Here is a 22,836-nt window from a genome sequence, read left to right as displayed (position 1 = left end):
GTTATATATAAGGAATATATTCCTTACTGAAGTTTTCTAGTTATATTTTTATTGTTCTTTTTAATCCTTTTCCATGTAAATACATATTATTTAAGAAAAATAACTCCAGAGATAAAAATCAGCACTATCATAAGTTAGTAACAGAGGAGACCAAAAATGTAAGGGATAGCATTATTTAGTATTATGCTTATTCCACTAATTAATAGTAACCAAATAAAGATTACGGCTTCCACAAAACTTTTACCATTTTTTTAAGTCAGGAAACATTTAAAAAATAAAATATCTTCAAAAAATAACATGCATGCATTATTGTTTGGAACATGCAGGTAGGTACCCATTGAGATTAGTATGATGTGATTTGTCCCGCAGCTGCTTCAAATTAAGAACAGGTGTGGGAGACAGATTATGCAAATACTCATATTAATGTAATTGTCAAATTGGTGTGTTTACCATTGTGCTTTTAAAGAGTAGACTGTACTATTTTAAATGTAAATTAGCTTCATTCTTGAGAGCAGCTATTGGGTAATGGAAACTTGGTCCTGGCTTAGAAATGAATAATTTCTAATAGACAATAACACAATTCTAAGATCTGACATTTTCTTTCCCAGTAAACTCTTTCACACATAAAAAATGACAATTCTATATTATTTTTAGTACGTATATAGTCATGGAGGTTTGTGTAAGTTTGAGTTCATTTTGGCACGAGACTACTATTTTCTTTTTTATTGTGGTACGTAGTGATTACTCTGATAGCTTTTGATCTCCTTCTATCTTTTCTAATTCAGAACTCATCTCAGCTTTCCATCTTTATGGATCTAAACGCTCAAGAAATATATTCTTTGGAGAAATTGCATTATATTTAATTTAATAATAATCTTACCTCATAGAATCTAGTTTCCTTCCATTGTATTTTAATATTTGAAATGTTTAAACACTAATTTTGGTATTTTAAACCATGTTTTATGAATACAGAGCAGGCTTTTAATACTGGTTCATTCATGTATCTGTGTGAGGATTTTATACGTGCCCAATGTCATGATATACACACACAGCTCTGCCCAAAAAAGGGCTTTATCTTAGTCCCTAGCTGGTCTCCTGTGCCTCTTAGTGACAAGTTTGTTGGCCATTATATCTGAATATAATGTGGGTGACTAGGCCAGTGAAAAGGAAGGCTGAGGAGTCAACCAGAGATGTTAGAGAAATCACATTTCTTAGGTTCCCATCCTTTTTCAATGCCTCCTTTTCTCTAACAAAAGAAAGGTCCTAAAGCATTTATGATTTTATTTTCACTTGACCTATATTCAGGCTTACTTTTTATACCTGGTAATGTATTTCTGCTTTCTCATTTCACAGAGTAAGAAACTGAGTCTTAGAAAGGTTAAATTACATTATCTAAGGTCATATAGCTGGTGGTTTGAGCTGGGATGTGAATTCAAATCAGTCTGATTCCAATTCCTGCGCCTCTTACCTTGCCATTAATCACTGATAACATGCATCCCTTAATTGCTGTTTAAAATATCTCAGATTTTTTGTTTTTAGAAAACATGATCAAAATAAGGGGGATGACAAATGTGAAAACTACCTTTTCCTGAATGTCTTTGTTGTTTCGAATCCAGATCAATTTGTGGTTAAGATAAAGCAGTGGTGATGAAGGGAAGGGATTGGAGGGATGTGTGGGGCCTCCCCCATGAAAGCGGTCTCCATCACCACTACCACTAGAAGATTCTACTGGAGTGACTCTGACTTCCTTTATTCCTTTCTCTCCTATACCTCATCATCCCCAGCTGTTGGGAAGCACTATTAAGAAGGCAGTGGGACTTGGTAATGAAGTTAGATATTCACCCACGAATGTGGGGAATTATCTTTTGATACGGAAAAAAAAAAGTGAGTGGCAGTCCTGAACCTCTACTGGAGGTTTTCTTGGTGTCCTGAGAGTTTTAATATCAAATGGTAAGAGATTTTCTGTTGGAAAGCGTGCTGTTTTTTTAATAATTGGTCCTCTTCCTTCAGGTTGCCTCTCTACCTCACCTCATGATCAGGAGGGGGGAAAGGGTTGATGGGGAGAGAATGATAATCAGAGATGCCAACAAGATGAGCTTCTGTAAGTGCAGCTTGCAGTCTCTATTCCTCATTAAAGAGTCTATCATTTATCATTATTGGCAAGAAAAGGAGCTGCCACTGAGACCAACAGTGGATAAAAAGTAGCTGACCCAAGGGCTGCTGCTGCTTCCCCTGCAGGGATCAGAAAAGGAACTGCCACATCCTTCAGGCCCCTCATAAATTCCTAGGGGTGACCATGATCTGAATTGTTCCCCCCTAAGGAGTAAAGCATACAGTAAAAGAGATGCTGGTACTTTCTGAATTTGAACAAATGAAAGTATGATACAGTGTTTTGTTTTGATACATAACAGATATAGCAATGGCTCCTCATGCTTCATTCATTGATTCAAGTCCTAGTCCAAAAATGCATTCTCATGGGAAGGATCACCAAAAGGTAGTTATAGATCTTGCCCAATCCACAAACTCCAAGGACATCTAGGGTTAGTGCCTCTGTGAAGGTACAGTGCCCTACATAAGCAAAGCAGTGAATGCTTCCTTGTTGTACCCTCACTGCTTTTGATATTTCTGATAAAGTTGGTGGCAGAGGCATTTCAGAAGTACTTTGAACAGGAGTTTCTTACTTCTACTTTGATGCTTAAAAGTATATTGCTGCAAGACCATCAGCTAAAGTGAGATTTCTACTAACAAAAAAAATTAATAACTTTATAGATATTTTGTATTGCCTTTTGAAGAAAAACCCAAAGCAAGTTGAAAGCTATACAGTATATCTAATCTATTACTTTCTGTTTTATTCCCCATATTATTATTTTAAGTTGTTTTGTAGTCATTTTACTTTTTCAGCAATTGAAATTAATACGTGAAATGCAGTTTTTACATTGAGCAAGAAAAGCTTTTGCTTTAAGAAATGCCAAGTCCCTACCCTGAATCCTTGGGCTCTAACCCTATGTCCATACGTTCCTGGACAATGCCTCAAGGTAAAAAACAAAGATTTATTCTGTGCTCAGTGTCTGATTTGAAATATTCAGAATATAGACTTACTCAGAGATTGGAAGCTGGTTTAATACATGTGCCAGCCATCCTGAAAGGCATTTCAGTAGGCTCTGTACCCTGGCATTTGTTTTAGAAATAATTGCATGCAAATGTAGTTTAACATCTGTACTATGTCTCTTAATCCTAACCAGGCATTTTCCATTAGATGTACTCTGAAAATCACATTAAGAAAAATATATCATCTGTGAAATTGTATTCTGAATGCCCCAAATAGCAAAGAAAGGGGCAGTATCCAGTTAAATCTAATGTGAAGCATTCCTTTTTTCTCCTGAATCCCAAATTTTAAAATGTTTATTTCATTTCTCTTAGTGCTGCACTATAAAATTGAAATGAGATTTTCTGTTTTCCAAATTTTTCCATTTAGCTTACCACAAAACTTTCTTGAAGATGAAACTATCCTGCTATGTAAAATTTTCTTAATTTTTGCTTGGTAATACAAAATGTAAGTTAGTTTATGTTGGTACCTTTATGGGAATACAATTCAGATAAGTTACATTTTAGTACATTGTATTCTTGCAAGCAGAATTTTCCAAGTGGAATTTTGTTACTGAACTGACTTTAAATATACTATAATTTACTAGTGTACTTAAAAAATTAGGGGAAGAATATTAAGGAATAAAACATATGCAAAGTCCTAGGAAAGCAACTGACTGGAAAGAAGAGGAAGGGGAGTTCCTGGAAAAAAAGTTATTTCTTGCCATCATTGAGATTTAAAAGAGTATCTTGTGCTCTTCTGCATTGGTCACAGTTACTACTTCAAGATTGTAGTAATATGACTCTAAATACCTAAGAAATGTGTTCATGTATTTGACCCTTCATTTAATCCTTCAAGAGAAAGTCAGGTGGTGTACACATGTAATTATGAGAAATTTGAAGCACCTAAAGGCCACTTTGCTTTCCATGATGCACTTGAAGATCTGGCTTCTGACTCTCTGTCTCCATCCCTGCCACCCTCTCTTGCCTAGCACTCTTTTCTCTGACCTTGCTGGACTATCAGTGTTTCTCTGAATGATGCAGGGGCCCCTATACCTTCAAGCCTTCTTAAAGCCTGCTTCTTTGGTCTTGAATGCTTTCCACCTACACTCACCTCACACCTATTTGTATACTAATGTCCATTTATTATCACCTAATCTAAAACACTTTGCTATCCACTGTCTGCCATGTAAGTACCAAGTACCCTTCCTCTATACTCCCATAGAAACCTGTGCATCTATCTGTCATAGCACTTATTATGATACCCTTCACTAGTAGTTTGTCTTCCCAACTTGTCTCTAACTTCTTTGGGTTAGGGACTCCTACTTAACCCTGCATCCCCATTCTTAATCTAGTAAGTAGTTTTCCATAGTATCCTGCAGAAGTGAGAGAGAACCCCATCCAAAATTTAGTTTAGATGTCGTAGCTGATGACACTCAGCACACCAAGAGAATTTGAGAGAAATTTGATTACTCACATGGGAGATGCCCGGGGAGAACCAATGGGACACAAGCAGGTCCAGGCTGGCTTGGGATAGTAGAGGGTGTAGGCTGGGGCTGTATAATGGCTATGGGGCGAGCTGGGGAAAAGATCCCTTGAACAAGTGTTTTAAATTTCCCTCCGGTGGCAAAGGTGGAGGTGCATGCACAAGTTTTCTGTCCAGATGTGGAGCCATAGGGGAAAGGGAGGTTGAAGCCTAAAAAGTCAACAGTCAAATAAGAAATGGAGTCAGACCCTTTACTGTAAGTGACAACTAGATGGTCATTAAATCTTTGGTGAATAAAATACTGAACAAACTACAGTCAGTCAGTAGCCCCCCATCATCAACAGGTAGCTTCAAGCACCTACATGTCCTGTACACCATCCACTTCTTAATGCTTTCTCATTCAATAAGGAAAGTTGTTTTACCCGGGCCTGTTTCTTACTTTCTACTACCTCACCTAACCTCCTTAAGGCAACAAGAGACATCTGTATTTTCTTTTGACTACAGCAAAAAAAGAGCAGAAACCTAAGAACTATTACTCTTATGTGAGCATAAGCTATTTCTGCCTAGCCCCAATATACCCAGGGGGGAAATCCTACGCATAGAATCCATCTTCTTTATCTATTAAGTAATTACTGTATAACTTAAAATGCTGTCTTCCATTCTCCAGATGATCATGAGAAATCCAGCTCCCTGTTTTTTTTTTTTAAGAAGAGCTTAACATATTCTCTTGAACAAAGCAAACAAGCATAGAACAAAAATAGAATATTCTACCAGTACTCTGCATGAGTATCTCATGCCAGAAGTGTCTGTTGACTGCTGTCTTCATCTCCTCTTAAAATGTAATAAGTACATCACTTGTAGGAGCACTACAGGCATCTTTTGTTTTCCAGTGACTTTAGGCTCATGAAAGATACTTGATTAACGTCCCTGGAGATGCAAGTTGTCTAAGTAGTCAGTGGACAGGTGTAGGTCTTATTCTTCTCACAGGCAGCGCCGGGTCATCTGCCCCGTCCTTGAGCTCAGCCTCACCTCTGCAGACATCTGCAGACATCTGGGCTCTGTGGATGAGAGGTGTCCGTATCTTTTCTATTCCTGGCTCCTCTGCTGAGGTTTCTCACAAGGGTGTCAATTAGTGCCAGTTATGATGGCGGCTTTCTGAGGTGAATAAGAAGGGGATTGACGAAAACCAGGGTGAAAAATCTGAGTTCGACACTGTTATATTGTGTAATCTTTGTTAATTCTTCAGTTCTTTTAAGCTGTGAAATGGGGATCGAATTTATTTTAGAAATGTCAGTGGATTTAATTGATTAATGTTTAGTACTTTAAAATCTCAAATCCTCCAAATATGTGGTATGTGGATTGAGACAATAGCCATCACTAAACTTTCTTTGCTAGTGTTTACCTACCCTTTCTTTTTTAAAGAAAAGAAAAGAAATAATTTAGAATCTGTTGAACAAGGAAAAACAAATGAGTATGTAATCTTAAATTATGATAAAAATAAAAATCCTAATGCCCATCAAGAATCAATACATTAATAAATGTACCTGTGCAGATATTTTAAAAATTTAACCTAATATTTTATTTTGCCATTTTTATATATTAAACTGTGTTTTGCAGAATAGAAAGTCTGATTATACAAGCTGACATTTTAGGAGAGGAAAAGATTTATAAAGCTGACATTATGACAGCAATTTGTGATTACTTCACTTAATTTTGCAACTAGTAAAACATGAGGTGGCCAAGATCATGACTTCCAGCCTTATCTTTTGTCTCTTTTGTCTTTGAATTATAACCTAAAATTTGCTCCAAAACTTAATTTAAAGGCTATCAAAGTTTAATCCTAATTTTGGCAGTGAGATCATTGATTGAAACATTTTGAAGTATTCTTGTTAGTTTATTTCTCCGGCTTCAAGTCACAGAAATACACATAAAACTTAAACCAAAAAGTGGGATCTATTCAAAGATACAGAATTGGTCACAAAATACAAGGAAAAATGAAACAAAAATCTGGTCACAGAAAGATAAGAAGCAAAAGCAAGATCGTTGGACAGGCTCTGTGGGGTCCCAGCATTAGGTTGGATGAATTCCTGTTTATTATTCTCAAGAATCAGTTATTGAGAGAGGGAATCTGATTGGCCTGTTTGTAGCAGCCACCTACCCTTGAGCCAGTCCTACCAATTTGCATATGATGTTGGGAGCTGGGGTGCAGAATGGGCATGGTCCCCCAAGAAAAACTTTGGTGTTGTTAGCAGAAAGAGGAATAGATTCCAGGTAGGGAAGATCAACAGATTTCCTCTGTAGTCACTGAGCTGGTTTGCTACAAGATTGTAGCATGGTCTCGACAATAGTTTTTTTCTCAAAGAACCCTACTCTTTCAACAGTAAGGAAACACAAGGCAATAGGGAACTGTAGGGAAATAGCACCTAGTAACACATTTGTACATGAAGATTCACTAATACATATGTTCCTAAGGATTATATAGAAATCAAATTTATTTTAGACGAGTTCTCTTTCTGTTTAAATAAATACAACCTTAACTACATTTTTATTTTGAATAACTAAGGAAATAGGAATCCCTAATTTAATTTGATAAATTTGGATGTTCATGTTGAGTTTGTTACCAGTGAATGGTATAATTTGGCATGTTTAGCAAGGAAAAGAAAGTATACTATTTTTAAAAATTTACACTGATCCATGAACAGGCAGAAAATTATAAACTTTTAATAATCGGTACCTTCAACAATATTCTGTATGTCCTTGGACCAATTTTTTAAAATCATCTGAGTTAGTAGACCTAAGAAATCCCCATTCTGATCATAAACACTGCTCTTCCTTGTCATTCTCTCCACATCACCACCCCCGCCGCCCACCTACATGGCTTCCTGATCCAACTGTATCCCATGATTAATGATGACATTAAAGAAACTCTCGCTATTTTGTATTGTTCACACTGACCTTGCTCTCCATTCTCCAAACTGTGGCTTTCCTTACTCCTACTCCCAAGCAAGCTACTGAATATTCCTACAGAAAATCACAGTATCAGGCAGTATTGAGTCCACAACTTCAGCTTAGCCTTCATCCCTGTTTAGCAATTGTTTCTAAACTCCTCACTCCCCCCTCCCTACACCAGCTTCCTGCCTTAACTGTCCGCTTTAAGCTCCTACATCTCACACCGAGCCCCTATTCCCAGTGACTTCGTCTCCTACTTCAGAGATAAAATTTAGAGGCCACCAACTAAGATCTCCCTCTGCCTCTCTCATCTCCACTCCTAAAACAAACTCATATTGGCACCTCTCTTTATGCCCTTTTGTATCACAGTGAGATCTTTTCTCCAAGGCCAACTTGATACCTGCCCTTCCCAGCCTTTCCTACGACCTTGTCGTGTCAGCCTCACAACTGCTTTCCTGTATCTTCAGTCTCCCATTTTCTGTGAATCTTCCTGTCTTTAAAAACCAGACACCCACAAAACAAAATCTTATTTGAACCCTTGTTTTATATCAGGCAATCTTCCTAACCCACTCCTTTCCTTCATCATTAAACTTTTGGAAAGAATTGGTTACCCTTCAATCTCTATTCCTTTTTTAACTTATTATATTATGTCTCTATCACCATTCCCATTCTGAAATTATTCTTTTGAGTATCACTGACAACCTCTGAGAGTTGTATGCAAGTCAAAGTCCCATCCTACTAGACCCTGTCAGAACACTTGAGACATTTGACACCAGTCCTCTGAATTTGGTGGCTTTCCTCATCTCTGTCCATAACTTTTTATGTTCAATTGTTATATCAGTGGTGCTAAACTCTGGCTGCACATTATCATTACCTGAGGTGCCTGAGCGCCATCCTAGCCTAATAAAATCAGAAGCTGAAGGCGGTGGAGCCCAGCATCAGTATTGACTCAAAGCTCCCCAGGTGATGCTAGCACATGGCACAGGTTGAGAACCATTCCTTTAGATGATCTCCGTGACAGAACTTATCCACTTCCTGTGGGGTCACCACCACATAAGGTCTCAGATCTCTATATATCTTGCCTTGTCTCCTGAACTTAAGGCTTATGCTCTACTCAAATGTTCACTAGAAATAACTACCTGGATGTCCTGCAGTAAGCTCTAGTGTAGTATTTCTAGTATTTTCAGTTAAAGCACATTCTCCTCTATTCCTTAAAAACCATTTTCTCTTGCAGCCTCTTATCTTGCTGGTGACATCACAGCCTACTCCCAGTGTCCTTTATCCTTCACTTTCTCAATCACTCAGGTAGTCTTCCAGTCCTCGGAAGTTAGCCTCTCCTCAGATTGAGTATATCCTGTTCTTACTTTCACTGCTCCTCATTCAGCCCAGACCATAAATTACTCTCCAGTGAACCTTCGGGCAACTTAGGCTACCAGCTACCAGTTTTTCCCAATTCCAGTCTAAGCCCACACCCTCATGCTTTTCTCTTGTCTCCTTAAAAGAAAATTTGCTCCTCCCCTTTACCTCAGGACGTGACAGAAATTCCCTTTGTCTGATGGGCAGGACTTTTCATAGTCCGAGCTTCCCAGTCTTCTCTCTCACCCCCGTCCTCATCCACACCACACTCCAGCCGTACCCACATGATCACATTTCTCAAGTACAATTCTAAATCTTTTGGATTCTCCCTTTCTTCCTTTCCACGTCTTTCTTTTTCGGGTAATAAATTCCTCATTCTTAATACATTCTTCCAATGCAATGGAACTGTAATTTTTACCTCTTCAACAATACATTTCTCTCTAATGTTAAGTCTCAACCTAGGATCCATGGGTAGAATTCAGGAGGTCTATGAATACGAATGGAAGAAAAAGAGTATTCTCACTTTCACTTCTAATTAAAACTTAATATTTTCTTCTATTATGAATGTAGGTAACAAACCACAATAGTATTGGCAGTATCTGTGGCATTGTCCTCAAAAAAAATTACAGATGTTTTCATCTGTTGGCAAAAATATCTAGAAATATTAGTTATGCTTATTACTACTTAAAAATTATAGTGGTTATTAAACCTGACATTGTATATTCTTATTTAATGTATTTACAAAGAAGCACATTTATTAATATTTCACAAATGTGGCTTTTTAAATATTTTGAAAACTGAATTTCAACATAACTGATTTCCTTTTTAACTTCTTATATTTTATTTTATGCAGTTAAATTTTTTTCTGAGGAGGCCATTCTTGACTTTAATGGAGTGTCAAAGGGTTCAAGATGCAAATGGCACACACTTAGTTGTATCCTAGTTTACAAGGCTTTTCCTCCCACTCTCCTCTGAAACCAGGGACAATTTTCATTCATTTTTATATCCACATGGCTAACATAATTTATAGCACACAGTAGGTACTGAAAAATGTTCACTGACTGAATAATGGAATAAAAGAATGAGAAATTACCTGTCCCACAAATATCCTGAATACAGAAGACAATATTTCTCAAAGTGTAATCATGGAAGCTCTAAATCATAATCACCAAGATGCTTGTGAAAATGCATATTCATGGGCCCTATCTCAGATCTTTTGAATCTGAGTCCCTAGAAGTGAAGAATTTTCAATTATAACAGTTTATCCAGACATTCCTTTACATGCTAACATTTGAGAACCTGTTCCAGTAGGCTATTGTGATGCACAGCAGCCTTAAAAAATAAAAGCATGAGCTTTTGTAAATAATTTCAGCTCCCTGGGCTCTATTTTCTTTCTCTGCGAAGTGGTTCTTTAATGGCTGCACCCTATTCTCCTCAATATCATATGGGTTTTGTAGTCAGTGCCACAGAAGGAAGTAAGGCAGGACTTACTCCTTGCTCAGAATGAAGAATGAAGAGTCTTCGGGCATGTGCTCCTATTGGTTTGGTCCTGTGGGGTCCATGGTCCCTGCACCTCGTTGACTGACTCCAAACAATATACCACCTACTCAGATCCACTGGTCTTATGAAATAATGTTTGCCAGACAGCAGTTCTCTTTTCTTCACCTCCTCTGTCAGGTCTAGGCAGCTTTTAGTCTGTTTTTCGGAGGTGGGCTGGGGATAGACGAAGTAATTTGAATTTGCAAAGCCAACACATATTATCCTGGCACAACTCTGGCCACACTGTCCCTGGGACAGTTTCCATCAGATGTGATGAACGGCCTAAAGATAGCCAACCAAGCCGACAAACAGAACAGATAGAGTGGAGGAAAGGCCAATTAACCATTTAATTTTATTCCTGTTTCATACTAGGTCAAGAGTATCCACATTTCTTGGCTGGCTGAACACTATTTTAAAATTTTTGCACCTTTAAAATGTAGATCACTATTCCATTCAGATATCATTTTACCCCAAATTTTATAAGACACTAAAGTTTTAAACATGTTAAAGAAAAATTTGATCCCATTTTCAGCCAGCTTCAAGAAAAATTATAATTTAAAAATATTTTCATTTGTTAGGAAAGATCAATTTATAATACTTTCCTATTTTTCTATGAAAATATACCTTCATCAGCTTTGCAAAAATTATATTATTTCTTAGAAGTCACTTCACCTTGTCACTGAATGCAGACACCCTCATGTTAACTTTTTGCTTTGCCACACCAGGTTTCTAAGGAGAAAAAATATTTTTTATTCATATGGAAGAGGCTTTGATTTGTATCATGAAGTCCAATAGTGATGGAAAGCTATTTGAACGCAGATAGAATGTCTTGGGAATTTTTGCATCCTTTACAGTGTGTTTTATACACAGTAGAACTTTAAAAATTTTTTATTTGAAAGAAATTGAATGTTCTGAAGCAATAATGATAGCTAATAAATATTAACTACATAGCTAAGAAACATTAAGTATATGGGTACCAGCGCGATTCTAAGTACTTTATAAATCAATGTATTTAACAACCCTAGGACGTTGTTACTTACTACCCCCTTTCTAGAGAGAGAGGCCAGAAGAGCAAAGTAACTTGCTCAAGGTCACACTACTAGTAAGTGCTGAGTCAGGATCTGAACCCCGGCAGACTGTCTCCAGAGCTAGTATTCTTATTTCCAGCACTGAACACTAAAGTCTTTATTGTTTTAACAGAAAATTGCAATGATCCATATTTAACGGAAGAATAGTTTCCCTCTGAAGTTAATGTTGAAAGCCCCTTCCAGTACACTGTCCTGGCCTTTTCACTGTTAAAAGGTTCTTTGGTGCTTATTTGAAACAGATGCAAACACTTAAAACATCCATTCACATTGTGTTTCCCTGTGATTTGCTGGATTATGTCAGGTTTCCTCCAGGAGACCCATTTCTAAATGACTGTCTGATTTCATTCGCCTTGCTACTCCTTCACAGACCTGCAGCTTCATGGATCTGTTCAAGCATGGTTGGTCGGAGGTTGATTAGCGCGTCTCTTGCCAACATTCTGTCTCCATCTGTTGTAGAAAGCTCTAGGACAGCCAGGAGAAGAAGCTGGGTAGGTTTTTCAAAGCAGTTTCTTCAACCAAGCTTTTTGGCAAGACACGATGACGGGCTAATGGCAGTGCAAAGTTTATTCTCACATACTTTAAACTCCTGGAGTTATTAGTTGGGAGTTACTTAAAAGCCTGTGCCTTTCAAATGGTTTGCTTTTTTCCAGGGTATTGTTCTTCAGTAAACATAAGATTAAGTTGACTTTCTCTTTTCATAAATTTTGCTTTTTAACTCTATTTTTATTCCTTGCTCAACTCTTTTGATTATTTAAACTGTATGTATCTTATAATTTTGCATGCAGAATGACAGGGCAGAAATGTCACTGTGAGTCCTTAGTGTGGGACAGTCCTATCTCTTTTGTCTCTAAGGATAGATTAATGACAATGACAGTATCATTTTAATGTGCTGTATTTTTATCTATGGTAACAGGAATGATTTGGCATTGTCAGGCAATGATTGCTTTGGTTAAACAAAGTTTCTGATGAACAAAAATATGTCATGGCATCAGAAGGTCCTTCAGAATCTTGTTTTATGTCAAAGTTATCTCAATGGTTATCAGTTAAAATCATATTGGGGAAATGTTTGAGACACAATTAAAGAAGATATGTTTGGATTATACTTAGAATTACTGAAATTATGTTTCTGAGTCATTTGAGCTGAGAATGGAGAACATTCTCTCTCACAGTGAGGCTTCAGGCTACTCCCATCACAGAGCTCTAATCTGTAGAAGAAACGTAGCAAAAATCTCCTTCTTATAATGAAATCCTTCCGATAATTTTGGTACCTGTATCCTTTAAATGATGCCTACAGCATTTTATTTCATAGCATCTTTTGTGTATTTTTATCAGTGTACTTGTACCTGGTCTGGAAATGTCCTGTTTCTTAATCGTCTCTGTATCCTCCCTTCAGACTCTGTGATTGCGATGGCAGATCTTCAGCACCTGACGTGTTTTGTCTATGTTAGACACAAAGTACAATATTTAACTTGGGTGCTCTTGAAAGAGCTTAAGATGATGTTGCTTATTTATGAAGTTTCATTTTCAGTACTAAATACAGTGTCGTGGCACCTTTGGGGTTGTCACGATGCTCACTGATTTTTGGTTTTAGGTAGATGAGTGTTGATCTGAGGATTTTTTGTTAGTCTGGTTCATTGCTGCAGTACGGAGTAGCATTTCATTTCTTTTTTTTTTTTAGGATGCTTACGACCTCCTTAAATAGCAGTCCAAAAATCGTGTGGCTTGTTTTGATTTTAACCAAAGTTACAGCTGCCTAGCTGTAAAGCAGTCAGTTTCTCTTATTATGACTAGTTCTTCAACTTGTACTGTTTTAAATTGCCTGCAATTAGCATATTTCAACCTTATTTTTAGGTTTAAATTGCAGTGTGAGAGTGTACTCTCCTCTTAGCTAATTAGTGCTATCAAGGAACAGTAGGTTACCTCATTAGTACCATGTGCATTTAATTAAAGAAGAGAAAACTGGAGTTAACCTCATAGTTAATATTTTCACAGAGTGCTTCAATGCCAACACCTTCAATTGGAGTCACACCCCTGTGTATCTAATTATGCACTGGTGCCAAATAAGGTTAGCAAGGGTACTACAAGGCTGTTGACAAAAATAATTTAGATGAAAAAGTGTTTGTTGGATTCTGACAGTAAAATATAACTTGAACGTTTTTTCTTCATCCTCATCTGCCAGCCTCAGGTAACATACTTCTTCATAGGAAATTGAAGGGAAAGAGTAGTTTGGAAGCCATTTTTTTTTTTCTGTTTAAATTAATGTTGCTCTTATCTTGAAGAAAATGGCATATAGTGATGTAAAGCATGTACAATCCGTTTCTCAAACAGATCCCCTGAACTTCAGAGATGTATTTGAAAAGAATTATTTATAAGATGTAATATTTACATGCATCAAACCACTACAAATACTCCCTGACACCCCTACCACATCCCTCCTTGCTTTTCTTGTTTTCTGATATAATTTCCCTTGTGTATCTTATGAATGGGGATCATCCTTTCATATCATACATGAAGTCTAAGGATGTGTTGGCACATGGTCTACTCAAATGCAGTGTAATCCTTTTGCCCTTCAGACAAAATCTTTTGAAATGTCTAATGCTACTTAGGTAAAAAATGACATTCCATGTCATTTATCAATAAATAATCACTTTGCTTTTACAGATAAAAATGCAAACTATTCATCTGAGTGTACAGAGTAATTTTCAATACAAAGGACACAATTCAACAGGTTTTAACAGAGATTACTGAGTTTAGCTCCATAGTCTTAAATATGTATTTAATGGCAATATTTGTGTTATAGTAATGCAGAGCCAAGGCAGTTTATTTAAAGGGATTCTTGTGATTGTTCTCACATGTCATGACAAGACAGGATTTATGTTCATTCGTATTGGTTATAATTGACTACAAGTCAACAGTTAGCTTTTTCAAAAAGAGATAAAGTTTTAAGGACAAATAGCATCCCATACTCTAAAATCACAGTACCATTTAAAGCTATAGGAATATTTATTAATAAACATCGGCCATAATTTTAGCTTAGAAGTGGGAAGTGAGGCTCCTAAGTCAATATCCTGGTAGATGATCGATAATTTTTGGCTAGTGGTTATTTCGTATGTTCAAATGTTCAAATTAACATCTGCCAAATTATTCCTGTTTTTTAAATTTATATTTAATACTATTATTAGCTGTGAGACAAAGGTAGAGTAGTCTTGCCTAGGTCAACCTACCAAGATAATAATCCAAATAATAGTTTCTTAAATGATAATGTACATTATTAGCGTAAACCTTAAGATTGGAAAAAAAAAAAAAAAGCCAACTCCTGATTCTCTTTGTTTAATCTAGGAATTGCTTCCAGAAACAAAATTATGTGTCTGTGGCCACTCTTCTGGTGATGGGCATCCTCACAACACATTTGCAGTAAGTTACACTGGGCAATTAGTAATTCAGCTACTATGCACAAGGCCATAGACCCAACCCTGCTGAAGAGATGGTCTGTGATTTTCTATCAGCCACTGCCTTCCATTGATGCAGATGATCAAGAGATGACTAATGTTAAGGCACAGGTGTAATTAGTTTGTTTTCTGTTACTTCTTATATTCTCACTTCAATTATGTTTCATCAGATACGCATACAGTTCACAGTTTCTGTGAGTTGATGGCATTAAAGTTTACCTTATATATATGAGAGCATATGGCTTTTTCACCTCTGTACTTTTCTTGAACCACTACACTTTCCTTGAACAGATTTAGGAAGAATTTGATGAGATGGTATTGATATGCATAAAATAAGTGCATTGAGACTATGGATAGATACAATACATATTTTAGGGAAAAGTTGCTGTTCCATGTTCTGCAAGTTACCATATAAATATACCAAGGCCTCTTTTTGCATATTCTGTCACTAGAGTGTAATTTGTCTCTTTAGACTATAATATCCAATGAAAATTGCTTCCATGACCCAGTTCACATACTGGTTAGCCTTGGAAATGAATAGCAATCCTGAAGTGGCCGTTCAAGAATTTTTAAATAGAGCAACTTCATGTTTCTATTTACCATGGATACTACCTGTATTCCTAAGGAATCTCTAAATATGTAAGTCGTATATTTTCATATATAGAATTTTTGCTGTTTCCTTAAGAATTGATGTACTTTTTTAGTTTCCATGGTCTAGAATATTCCTAAATTGACTCACCCAAAACTTATTTTTTTTACTACCATATACATATTTCCTAATTTATGATTGGTAGAACACAACATAATTAAGACTCATAGACAAATAATCAGTGTCTTCCTGAATGAAGAAGAAATATATAATTTCATACCTTAGTTGAAAAAAAGAAAGATTTTTCTCAATAAAAATAGTGTCAAATTAACATGGAATGCTCTTCTTTGTGGAAAATATATAAACTTTAACATTTTTAAATGTTAGATGCAAAACAAAAATGGAAATGGAAATGTTACAGCAGTAACATGTACTATTTTATGGAAGTAGTGAATGCAGGAGATTGGTAATAAATTTTGCACATGAAATTAGGTTTCATAATGATCTGAAATTACCTAGTTTGGGATTTCATTCATTTTAATTCTAAAGTGTTTGTCCTCCTAAGCTTTCTTTACAATAATAACATTTGAAAAAATAGCAAAAATTAAAAAGTAGTGTTAAGTTTTGCTGAAATTATGTAAATTTATGTGAAATACTAAAATAATCTTAATTTCTAGGTTTTCTCTATGTTTTGAAGAAAATAAATTTAAGTTACACTTCAAAAATAACTATATTTTAACTTAGTAAAGAAGATTCATTCAAAATTATACTTAAAAAAATAGTGCATTAAAAATGGAACAGGCAGTATTCTTAATTGGTAACACTTTTTCCTAAAATAATTTCAGTGGAAAAATTGTTTTCTTTAGACTGAAGAGTGAGATGGCTTAACCAATAATAGTGTTTGTTCTTTATGTAAATCTACTTCTACCATTTAAAAAATTATTCTCTTCTGATGGATAAATACATCTACAGCAACAGATCTTTATATTTTCACTGAAATGTTTTCAGAGTAAAAACAAACTATGGAGAAATTAAATGAATAACTCACAGGTGCCCTGCAGTTCCTCAATGGCAAGCCTGAATCTATAGCCCAAGTTTGTGATCACCAGTGTATTGGTCTTTCCAGAGGTATGCCACATTGTTCATGGCTGCCTTGAATGCAGTGTTGAACAGGAGTCTGAGGTTGTGCCATGTGTCTGAGACTGCAGTTAGTCTCCAAGACAGAAAGAACAACAGGATAAATTAGTGAGGTCTGCTGTGGTTGGTGGGGGGAGAGAGCATGGCAGTGCATAGATCAGGTGTTTTCCATCCCTGCAGTGCACCAAACTTAATACTTCAAATTAGTCACTGAGTGACTTTGCAAATGATGGTTCTTGACTTCACAACACAAGGGAAACGTTAAATACTAAGTAGGTGCTTATTTCCTTTATTGATTATATTAAACTTTCTGCAAGCTAAAATGGCTACATAATGTGATTTAAAACCAAGATGCAAACTAAAACAAATACTATTTGTTATTCATAGTTGACAGTTTCTATGTGATGGTCATGGCTCTCTCTCTTAGTATTTGTTAAATTTTATAAGTACTAGTATGCTGGGGTGGTACTCGACTAAGTCTGAGCACCATGAGATTACTGGTGGGATGGAAGGAACAAAGGTATAGAAAGGATAGATAGGTGTATCTAAAACCAGCCCCATCCCTTTATAATCTATATATCTCACATTTATAATAAACTGTGAACCACTGTAATAGTTTTCTAAATTCTTAAGAGACCGTACATAATGCTCTATCAATGGATTAACTTAATATCACACATATTACTTCCATGATTGATCAACCTTCACAAATAAAAAAACAAAATTTTCAGGCATGTGTTCTAAAGTGGCAGATTAAATTAATTTTACCCCCTCTCTCCTATAAGTTTATTAACAAGCCTGAAATAAAGTACTATAAATCTCAGGGGAGGAAAACCACTTACAATCACCAAATGTAGGTTAAAGCCCAAATTATCTTAAAGAAATAGTAATGTTACATAGTTGAGATTAAACAGATGTCAAAAGCTCTCCATCATATCATCCTCTTTCAGGTATTTATGGTGCCAGGTTCCTAACCAAAGATGCAATGAAAATATATTTCAGAGGAGTATTTTCTGGTGTTTTGGTCTGGAAGTTAGCCATAAGATGTTGGCCATCATCTAAGTATTGTGTCTCCTTATTATCATGTTGTTGAACCGTAGAGACACTTTTATGAACTCACTAATTATGTTTATTGTGCCTCTACTAATTCACTGCAGTACTGGGCAGTAGTAATTGTACTCACATCATGTCTACCTAAAAATTGTAATCTTAAATTCTATTCCCTGTTTTTTTTAAAAAGAAATGTTTGGGCTCCAGAGGTTGTACATTTAATATTCTAAGAGTAACAATTTAATATTCTTATTATAAGTTTGAATTTTATAGGAAAAAGCATTAAGTTCTGGCTTTAAAAGACAAGAAGATGAGTGTAAGTGAGCATCATTGTAAGAGATTTCTTTCCGATACTTGCTTTTCACCCTCAGTTTTTTCAAACGATGTATATTTAACTCCAATCTGGAAAAATCTTCACTTATTTTACTTTTCTTTCAAACTTTAGTAATGGAATTGTTGCCTTTCTTTTTTCCCTGATATATCAAACAGCTTTACAAATGGCTAATTCTGTCAAGATCCTAAATTTCACAACCTTTGGCTTCCCTGCGACACAGTAGCAACCCAAGTTCACTCCTCAAGAAGTAGACCTTGTTGACACCTCATCTGCCTGAATAGCCTTATTAGCACCTACCTGCAGATAATATTATTTTTAGTCTTGCCTATAGGTTTTTACACCTATGTGAACACTATTTTATATGGGACTCTGCCTGTTAGCTCTAAGTGCTAAGGCAATTACAAGAATGCTCAGAGTCTTTGTCTTCTGGATCTTAATTTCAAAACATTTACCACTGGGTCAAATGCATATCTTGATGAACAAAATTTGTTGGACCTATAAATTAAAAATAAAGACTTGGCTGGTCTTGGTCTAGCAGTTTTATATCACATTCAAATTAAATTCTATTGACCACAGTGTCATCTTTTACCCTACAGATCTTGATTCTGTTGTGACTGACTCCTGAATGTTTTATTTTGATGGGAATTGTGGATTGGAGGAGAAAAGGAAAAGAGGATAGTGACAGTTTTAAGAATCTCTTATTTTCTGTTTCAAATTCATCTCTCTTTTTAGGCTTTAAACAAATTCTGCCCAGTACCAAATACTCTGTCCCATGGGCTCTGGAATCAGCTTTCTAGATTGAATATTGGGCAAATTACTTGACCTCTTTTAGCCTCATGCTCTCAATCTGTAAAATTAGGACAATAATAGTATCTGCCTCATAGGGCGGTACAGGGATTACATTTGATAACCCCCAAAAGTACTTAGCATGATGACTAACACATAGGAAGTGTGCAGTAGGTGTTTGAGTCAGTATCTGTAGTATCATCAATATACTCTTGCTTGGACCAAAGAGGCAATTCTGTTTGACATAAATTTAAATATGCATTTGGTATTAACACTAAGGGGCTTTGGGCATCACCTTATGCCATGACCAAAACAGATGGAAATGTTCCTTCCTGAGAGGAAAGTCTTTATATTCATTAATTTAAGTTGAACACTGACTTTTTCCCTCACAAAAATCAGTTATCCAGATGTTTTCTGATTTGTTAAGCTAAGTGAAAGAGAAAGAACCCTGCCTCACCAGAGCTAAATGATGTCCTCAGGCAGTCAAGGAAAATCATGGCTAAAGAATGTTAAGAAAATGATTGTGCTCTCAACTGTCTGTATCCAACCAGAACACGGGAAGATAGGAAATTAGGGAATACATGTGGTAGTGGCAGATTATCTCCAATTATTTCTTCCCTTCTCTTTTATAAATGTATTGGCAGAGATTAACCAAGAATTAGAGATAAATTACTACTTATTAGTAGCGTTGATCATTTTAACTAACAAGCTAGAGACAATTAACCTGGGATAAAAATTTTTGGAGAGTCCTTTCTATATAAAACCTATATTGCAAGATTTAACTCTTTGCTATTAATGCAAAGTTGTGTTAGTAAAATTTTAAATTTATGTTGAAGCAGTAAAAATCAGATTTCTTAATTCATCATGTTCATTTTGAGTAGTTTGTATTCACTCTTACAATGAGATTGGTATTGTGCTAGATCCTTTGATTTAAAATAAACCTTAAGATAATCAAACATTTCAAACACCTATATTACAGCTGATTCTGTTAATGCCATAACGCTATAATATAGTGACCATATTTAGAGCTACTATTAAAAACCTTCCAGATTCTCCGTTGCAAGTAGAATAAAGGTTTCTGTTTTTAAGCCTTGACTGACATTTGCATGCAACTCCTTGATTAATCTTTTTCTTTCCTAGTACAACTCAAGATATTAGTAATTATCTTTACACACCTCACTCAGCTGGGATGTAGCTCCCTGAGCTCAGTTCATTCTAGACACCTCTCCTGAGTGATTGCCTCTCACCTTTTATTTTATTGCAATATTTGAGACTGCCATGAATTCTCTTGATGTTGGTTCCAAGAAGGACCAGTAGCAGAGCTTTTTCAATGGGGACTCCTCTTTGAAATTTATAATGAATAATTTACTCCCCTTGATGATTCACCAAAGCATTAGTATGACAGAAATCAGGGGCTGATGAAAGGATTATTTATTTAGTTATCTGGTTTTGTTGTTGTTAATATATTTTTCATCAACTAAATTGATACACACACTAGAATATATATGTGGCAATAATGTGAATTTATGTTGCCCATTTGAAGACTGTATTTTTCCTTTCACATTTAAAGTTATTTGTAATGAGCTATTAGTGATAGTCTCTACAAATATGAAATATAATCTGTATTAACTTCTAACAGTTCACTCTATAGTTCTTGCATATTTCTAAACATCACTGGTAAAATGTGTATTCTGTATTTATTATTTGTATTTCTGTTCCTTGTATGTTTCTACATCATTTACTGTAGCATAATAATAAGTGAAAGGCACAAAAACTCAAGTCATCCTAGTGTATACATTTTCACAGCTCATGAGTACACGCACATACACAAACATACATACACATACATAGCTAAAAGATCAATTATGTAAAAGAATGTCCATGTGTTTTTATTGAGTTCTATCTGCAATTCGTTTTTCTTTCTCTTCTTTTTGAAGTTAAATTTTTTACATTTGTAATTTTCGTTAGGCAAATGAGTTGTTATGCACATGATTGACAAATTATAGAATCAAATTTTTATTACTGGCACCATTCATGCAGCAATATATTCACTTAAAGATATTTCTGAATAACCAGATTTTTCATATATTTTAATACATAGGATATCATGTTAAACAGTACATGATTCCCATTGGCATTCAAACTTAAACCTGAAACTGCACACTGTACTTTAAATCTTTATCCAGCGGGGTTCAGAAAGCTTACTATTATCAGAATTTGATCATGCTGTAATCATACAATGCACCATACATCTTAGATGAAATTGCACTTATTTCCAATTAATTATATTCCTTATCAGAATGGTAATAAATTTGGTGCAAGTAGATTCATGCTACTGATAAAATAAAGAATAAAGTCTTATATCAAGTTAAGCTTTTCAAGATGAAACTTTTTTGTTGTATTTAACATTGAGGAACAGCACGAAATGCTCCGGCTCTTGCAGCCATGTTCCTAAGCTCTTTTCCCTGAAGTCGTCATTACCATTCCAGCAGACCTTCTTCCTGTTCTCTCTTAAGAGAGATAGTGTGAGATATTTTGGAATATTGGTAGAAGTAATCTACCATTCAAATTCAGTGTGTTATAACGTGACACTCCAGAATAACAATATAATATCTTAATTCTAATTTAGGATTTGAGTTGTAAAATATTTAGTGGGGCTTAAAACAGACAGCATAGAATGAGAGAGAACTGAAGAGATATTACTTAAGTACTCTTACGTAAGAGTATTCTTAAGAGATACTACAGTGAAAAGGAGGCATCAAGTAAATATCTCAGAGATAAATTCTCATTAAATTAAACATAATTCATAAATTCACATGTGGTTGTGTAATTTTAGAGAGAGAAAGAATGTTGGAAAAATGATATCAAAATTTGATAAACAAGCTTAAAGGTTTAGAAATTTAATGTTATATGTGCAATATTTTCTTCATACATAGGTAATCAATATAAAATGAAAAGAAGTAAAACAATATGAATAACGTGTACTGTTGTTTTATCTTTATTTCTCCCTAAATCATTGTTGCCTGTAAGTTGCATCTCTCTTATACTCTCTTATATTAAGGGTGAAAAACATACTTCATTTGCATATTAAGTCTGGAAAATATACTTCTTTTGCATGTTTACCCTTGTCTTTCTGTATATTACCTACGTAGTATTCTGCTTTATTGGAGGGGTTGTGCCCTGTTAGTGCATTGCCAAAATAAGGAGGCGAGGGTGTCTAATCCACGTGCATTTCCATCCTGTAGTGACTGATGGAATATGTTAGCTTAAAAGAGCCTTAAGATTCATCTAATTCAACTCCTTTATTTTACAGTTGAGAAAACTAAAGAATCCAAGTGACTTTCCTTATATCTCTTCATTATTCATTGAATTCAAGGAGAACTCTTGATGATCTGATAGTTCTTTAGACTTGAGCCACGGTTCATATATATTAGTTTTGGCAAGCTGTGTACTTTAATTTTAATTCTATATATCTGTTAGAGAAAGAAACCACTCCCTTTTTCCAAATGTTGCTAATCACATTTACCTATAATCAGGTTTCAAAAACCGGATCAGTTTGATGATCACTTTTGAAATTACCGTGCATATTACCGGACTACTTGAGGACACTTTTTTTTTAAATATCTTTATTGGAGTATAATTGCTTTACAATGGTGTGTTAGTTTCTGCTGTATAACAAAGTGAATCAGCTATACATATACATATATCCCCATATCTCCTCCCTCTTGCATCTCCCTCCCACCCTCCCCATCCCATCCCTCTAGGTGGACACAGAGCACCAAGCTGATCTCCCTGTGCTATGCAGCTGCTTCCCACTAGCTATCTATTTTACATTTGGTAGTGTATATATGTCCATTCCACTCTCTCACTTCGTCCCAGCTTACCCTTCCCCTCCCTGTTCCCTCAAGTCCATTCTCTACGTCTGCATCTTTATTCCTGTCCTGCCCCTAGGTTCTTCAGAACCTTTTTTTTTAAATTTTAGATTCCAT

General features: G+C 35.6%; 1 protein-coding gene across 1 annotated transcript in view; it reads left to right on the top strand.

The window, feature by feature from the left end:
* The window catches only part of FOXP2 (forkhead box P2), a 531,741-nt gene that overhangs the window by 402,400 nt on the left and 106,505 nt on the right, over nucleotides 1-22,836 (top strand). The window contains exon 7 of the mRNA XM_036862984.1: nucleotides 14,842-14,916. Coding sequence (XP_036718879.1) covers nucleotides 14,842-14,916 — 75 coding nt within the window. The remainder of the gene's footprint in view (nucleotides 1-14,841; nucleotides 14,917-22,836) is intronic.

This window comes from Balaenoptera musculus, chromosome 9 (assembly GCF_009873245.2).
Source record: "Balaenoptera musculus isolate JJ_BM4_2016_0621 chromosome 9, mBalMus1.pri.v3, whole genome shotgun sequence".
NCBI classification, from domain to species: domain Eukaryota; kingdom Metazoa; phylum Chordata; class Mammalia; order Artiodactyla; family Balaenopteridae; genus Balaenoptera; species Balaenoptera musculus.
Note: the sequence above shows the minus strand (reverse complement) of the source record. Positions and strands in the feature narration are given on the sequence as shown.